We start from the raw sequence: 6682 nt of genomic DNA on the forward strand, positions 1-6682 counted from the left end.
TTCCAAGAGAAGTGGTGCTGGCTCCTACCCTGGGGTTGTTTGACCCCAGTACTCTTTCCTGCCATGGCAGGGGGTCGGACTAGATGATCTACTCAGGTCCCTTCCGACCCTAGAAACTGTGAAAGCAACATATAACTTGAATAGTTAAACTGCCTCATGAATCAAGCATATGAACACTTTACCGTGTACAATAGCATCACGAGCCATCTCTTTACAACTAAACCACAAACAACTTCCATAATGAATTACAGCATATTAATAAAACATTGGTTTATAAACACTTCCCAAGTTTCTCACTGCAAAAGGCTCAGACTCTTGTGTATTACATAAACACATGTTCTATAGTGTACCCTGCTCTATATATGTATACAAATACAATATATGTTTTATAGTGTATGTACAAACTGGATACGTGCATAGCACAATAACTACATATAATATTGAGTAGGTGACTGAGCCACACCAAAGTATAGCATCTTCGATCCCCCCACCTACTTTGTAAATGAATTACTCTCATTGTAACTGCACCAGAAACAATGAAGGGGAGGCAGCTGTCAAAAGGCTGCTATTAAAAGACTTGAAAATGAGGGTGAAAGCTACTTAATTCCATAGCAGCTATTTCCTCTATTTTTAAGGCTTCTAACAAAGTCGACCAACCTGACTATTAGAAGACTTTCAACTGAGAAGAGTTTATCACATTCAGGATCACTAATACCAAAGTACAGACTGTACGGTATACTTGAGGAGCATCAACAGTTTGTATTGAGGTTTCATAAGTGCACCTTCTGGGTAAGTGCACAGCCTTTTGTCAGTCCCAAGGCTATGTACTTAAACAGAACACACCATAAATTATCTATATCTATATACAGATATAGAGATATACAGATATAGATATATATATTATATTTGTATTTATAATACACTTCTGCAGCACGAAACATGGGACGTTTTTCATTAAAGCACCGAGGTAAGTCACTGGTCTGTTTATACCATGCTTCCCATTCTGTATACCCTAGTCAGTTATTTTCCTTGCACTAGCAAAGCAAGTGGTACATGAAAACAGGCCTCATTGTGTACCTGTGTAAAATCTATTTTACATGTCTGTTCGGCATCGCTAAATGCACCTACCAATGAAACCTGAAGATGGTGGGTTGGGCTGTATCTTCTCTTTAGTGTTCTCCTGAATGATATCCCAGAGCTGCCATATGAACTTAGGATGGAGAATGTAAAATGGCTGGTTTGGATTCTTCCTGCGATGCTGTACATATGGAGTGAAGAGGTTGTAGTCTGGCTTCTTGTACCACTGAGGGGAAAAACAGAAATGAATCAACACACACTAAACAGCAACCAAAAGGTAACACCAGCAGTTCTGTGTTGAGTCTGAAGTACAATGCATAGGCAGCAAGTCTCTCTGGGCTGCTGGACACAGTCTTAAGTGAGCTAGTCCCTAACTTGACTGTTTTGCTTCTACCCATGTGAAATTCACTCCAGTACAAAGAAGCAACACAACATCCTACTCACAGATCCGCATTAAATATTAGATAGGGCATGAAAGCCTTACTGCTAGACATGCACACTAAAATTCACTCCATCAACCTTGACTCTACATCACTTCTCCATTCCCACTGCCTGCAGTGTAGAAGTAAACTCAGCTAACTTGAACAAGAGGCAGACAGCACCCTACTTTAGCTGCTGCTAAGAGAATTCACCTGATGAAACAGGCAGGTTCATCCACAGTTGTAGTCTATTCAGATCTGTTGTCTCCCTAGGATCCCACTGCCAGTAGTGGCCATAAGAGAGTCAATTGAGCTTTTCCTGTTCTGCTACATCATCCTCAGAGATCCTCAGAATAATTGCAGGGGATTTTTTTGTTTTGTTTTGCTATAACCACACTTGACTTTGGGGAGAAAGGGGCCCAGCAAATAAATCCAGAAGGCCAGAAACCCTGCAGGTGACATACTGGGTTGTGCATTTGAGAGAATAGATAGATTGGGAAAGGTTCTGAAAAAGTTATTTACTTTTCAGGTGTCTGGCTTTTTCGAGACTGGCACTAGAGGAAGATGGGAAATAGGGATGTCATTTCTCCACTTTCCCTCAGACCATCCCCCCTTCTCCATACCTGCCACATACCAATAATTTTGCTTTTGTATGAAAACATAACCAATAATCTAAGCAACAGTATGATCTTGCCCCAACTTCTGATATGACAATCCATCAACCTCAGAATCATCTACTCAAACAGAAATGAGGTCTAATCAAAATATTTTTGCCTAACAAACACGTTTCTATGTAGATGTGGCGTGTTGTATCTAAAAGTTTTTAAATCTTGAGATTAATTGAAAGGAGTGGTAGTGAGGTTGCAGGGGCTCTGGAATTAAACTACACCTGATCTTAGATGGCCAAGAAGCAATTAACTGCAGGTGACTGTGTGTTGCTTTCACACTGGTTTCAAGGAAAATGACTAAACAGAGGGCTTACCACATTCAGATTTGCAGAGTAGGGAGCTGGATCCCAGGCCACTAAAATGACATCTTTATACAAGGAGCTGTCAATGAAGTGATGATTTGGATTGGTAAGAATCTGTGAACACACATACAAAATTGCACACCATGAAATCTCCCACAAACAATGAGAATCATCATCAAAACAAACAATACTAGCAAATGGGAATCTGTATCAAAGTAAAGCACAGCAACAATGTGTGTGTATCAAGCTTTGCAGAATATTACAGGTCACTAGCAAATGAGATAATACATCCATGCTTTTTTTTAGATAGTCACAAAAGGAAAAACAGATGTGAGATAGATATTAACCACTATATTGATAAAGATAAATACAAGTGATTTGGGATAGCTTTAAACAGGCAATACAATTTACTCCTTAAGAAAGAACAAGAAAAACAACCTAGTTTGCCAAGGGCTTCTCATCTCCATATACCTCTTTGGAGGCACCTAATTATCTGGTAGGTTTGTGGGTAACCACAACATTGTCTGGTTGTACACCGCACCAGAAAACAGAACTTAACCCGAATAGCCCGGCTCTAAAAGAGCTCTTCTAGTCATGCATATTAACTGAATCTCCAGTTACTTTAACCAAATTCATATGCTAAGAAAATATAAGTGACAAATAAAAACATTTGAAGCACTGTTTCACCAGACTGCAACTCTCTATCACCAATACAGAGTATGTTATGAACCTCCCAGAAGATGTGTGTGGATATAGATGTCTACTTCAGAAATTTAAAATAAAAAGTGACATCATCCCAGATCCTTTCCATTCTTTGAAAAAAATAACAACTTTTATTGGAGATTGTGACCATCCAATTTTTTTTTTTTTTTTTTTTGAGGGTGGTTTGGTTTCATTAAAAACAGCCCTCATTTAAAATGGCTCCAAAAAGGCGAATTAGATTAAAATAGAGTGGTCCAACTCCTGGGTGCTGGTGGGGGAAGGTGGATGTGCAGCCCAGTTCTCCAATCTCTTGGCACATCTCCTAACTCTTCCTCTGTACATTTTCCTTTCCACTTTTCTTGACACATTCTCTCCCTAAATTGCTGTTGTCTGGCCTCTATCCAGATCTCTATGATCCCTGATTCAACCAGCCTCAGAAAGAGTTGGTAAGAATGATTTCAACACTGATTTAAGCAGCATGAATTTGGCTCCAGCTGTTATGTTAATCTGCATTCCAGACAAATTAATTCATACCAATTTTCATTCCCCTTTAGGTTCTAATGAGCCATATTTGATGATGCATATTTTTTGAGAAATAATTCTGTCACCATAGTAACATTTTTCCTACTGTAAACTTTAATATTAATGACTTTTCATCAGCTTTCAACCACACTCTTCTAACTGTCCCCAGCCATCACGATCTTTAACCTCCTTTTATGGGTAGTTTTCTTTTAAAAATATAAACTTCTTCATTAAAGTGCAAGATCAACAGAACAACCGTTTAAACAGTTTATGCACAACACCTCACATTGCAGCTGCCACTACAAAAGGGGAATTTGCCTTACCTTATATGGGGTTCTTTGAAATGAGTTGTCCAAACAAATTCTATAATTAGTGAGCACATACTGTATGTATGTAACATTTGTTTTTTGAATTACAATGTCTAGTGCAGAGAAGATTTTGCCCCTTACCTGTTGTTCCCAGCTACTTAAGCTGTAAACATAAGAAGAGGGAGGTCATAAATGCCACTCAGAGCCTTGTTGAAGGGACTAAGACACAGAGAAATCCTTTTAGCAGGAATAAGGAATGAAGAATGAATTACATAATCTGTATAGGGAACACATCCTGAAGAACTAGTTACCATATATTAACTAACTCTGTCTTCTGTGATTCCACGTCAGTGTTTGAAATGGAAACACTCAACAAGAGACAGGAAAGTAGTCTCACTTAATGAATGACTACTGGATAGTTCTATCAATGGTAGCATCTAACCTGGAAGCCCACAAGGACTAGTGATAAGCGAATGTGTCAGCAGAGCTCTTGAAAGATTTGAAAGGCTGGGAGACCTGTAGCTAAGCGATATATTGGGTTGTGTGACTGACAGTATATATACCCTTGAGGTGTGGAAACTACCTGAGTCATGATGTGTGGATCTTTGTTCAATCCTTCATAGAAGTCTAAATGGACTCTCAGACCCATTTCCAAATCACCAGGCACATCCACATACACCTTAATGCGCCATTGCTATGGCACATTAAGTTGAGTACCTCTAATATGAGGTACTACATAAATGTGCAGTAGCCAGTGCTAGTGAGCAGTAGCAACAGGGCATGGTCTTTTTGTGACACTTAATGCACAGTAGACTACTACACTAGTCTAATTCTACTACACATTAGTGCATGAGCAAGGTTTTCCCCATGACTACTATGCATTAAGCATCTTGTGTAGACATGACTACTGAGCAGAAACAGATTGACCCTCGATTGCCTGCAAATGCTATGAAGCATTTGGGAAACTTTTTGAATATCCTTGTTTTGTCCAAAAAGAAAGGCTTGATCTCTCAGCACATCCAATGTGTGAAGTTCCTATTTATCTAGGAGAGAGTGAGGCTTCAGGAAGAAGAGAATAATGTGTATGGATTAGTTGAAGCAAAAGTCCAAGACAATCTTAGGCAAAAAATAAATAAACCCTACAGTGAGTCCTTTACTTGTTCCTGACCTTCTCAAAGAAGGATCTGTTTATCTTCTTCTGCCTGAGGTAAAGACCACTAAAACTTCCATGTGCGTGAATAGATGGTAAAGGGACCAGGCTGCCAAGGAATCAAAGGTTGTGACCTGTTAAATTAGTAAAGACCAAATTGAGATTCCAGGAAGGAAAGGACTCTATGATAGACAGAAAAGATGCAAAGAACATCCTTAAGGCACTAAGACAAAACTGTAATTAAGAATACACTAAGTTTCTGAAAATATGGGCAATCTGCAGAAACAGTCACCATATATGCCCTAATAAAGATATACAAAATATTGTCTTCTTTCAGGGACAGCAGATAGCTGGAATTAAAGTCCATAATAGCAGGAGGTGCCTTTCACTCACCTGATTAGAGAGATGCTTCCATTTCACTGCACTGGTGAGCCTTGTAGATGGCATTCATTTGTAGCCCAGTATTTGGCTCTCAGATGAACAGCGCAGCCTCTGGCTCTAGTTCTCAAAGAAGTGCCAAAGGGACCAATGGTTTGAGTGAGAAACTCTTCAGCTCAGAGTACCAAACTGTCTGGCCCATGCTAAATGGCCAACAGAATGACATGGCTCAAGCTCCACTTAAACCAATAATATATTTTGCAAATGGGGATTCCTGTACATCAACCTATTTGTGATGTACCAAGCTTTCTCTTCCAGAGCAAGCATGAGCCTAGCCTCACTAAAAGCTATATTCCTTTTCCTGTGGGTTCTGTGGTCTCTGGCACATCTACTCTTACCCTCCAAGTAGAATATTATGTGAAATAAGGCATAAAAAAGTAAAATAAACTAAGTTAAATAAAAAACAAAACAAGGAAAGATACAAGTCAAATGGATGGGTAAAGCTATATTGTCTTGCATCCAAGGCATGAAGAAGAAATGGCAGGCCTTAAGGGTACTAGAGCAGGCAATGCTATTAAAAATACTGTTCTCACACATATGGGTTGCATGTACCCCAAGAGTGGAACCTGTCTGAATGATCTCTAAAAGAACAAATAATTTAATAAAGAAGTAATATGAAATGGCTGTGCAAATTCTCCTTTAACTGTTTTGAAACTGCTACAGTAAGAATTTGCATAGTATATTTCATGTTGAAAATGCTCTAGGCATTAGATAATTAACTTTTAACACCCCTATAGAGCTAGGTGGCTATTACTAGCTGCAGTAAGCAGATGGAGAAAACTGAAAGGAGAAAGATACATGGTTCATTCAAGGCAAGAGTTTTGGGCAGTGATTCTCAGCTTGGGTGCTGCAGCACTCATGGGCAGGGGTGGGGAAGAGAGGGGAGAGGAGGTTGTGAGATCCTTTAAGCAGAATGCAGGATGCCACACAATGTTAGCATTGTTAAGAGTACAAACATGATTTACAAGACAAATCCAGACATTTCAAATAGGAATCCATGTAGTGGAAAACATTCTGATCTATTGTGGCCTTTCCAAGTTCTTTGAGAAATTGGAGAACTGCTTTTTTTTTTTTCCTAATCAAGAAATGAGTGGAA

General features: G+C 39.2%; 1 protein-coding gene across 2 annotated transcripts in view; it reads right to left on the reverse strand.

The window, feature by feature from the left end:
* Positions 1-6682, reverse strand: part of ST6GAL2 (ST6 beta-galactoside alpha-2,6-sialyltransferase 2) — a 73773-nt gene that overhangs the window by 26332 nt on the left and 40759 nt on the right. For both annotated transcript variants that reach the window (XM_019529589.1, XM_019529590.1), the window contains exons 4-5: positions 2479-2580; positions 1129-1303 (exon numbers count right to left, since the gene is read on the reverse strand). In XM_019529589.1, coding sequence (XP_019385134.1) covers positions 1129-1303; positions 2479-2580 — 277 coding nt within the window. The remainder of the gene's footprint in view (positions 1-1128; positions 1304-2478; positions 2581-6682) is intronic.

Source organism: Crocodylus porosus, unplaced genomic scaffold (genome assembly GCF_001723895.1).
Source record: "Crocodylus porosus isolate Cpor-Errol unplaced genomic scaffold, CroPor_comp1, whole genome shotgun sequence".
Classification (NCBI taxonomy): Eukaryota; Metazoa; Chordata; order Crocodylia; family Crocodylidae; genus Crocodylus; species Crocodylus porosus.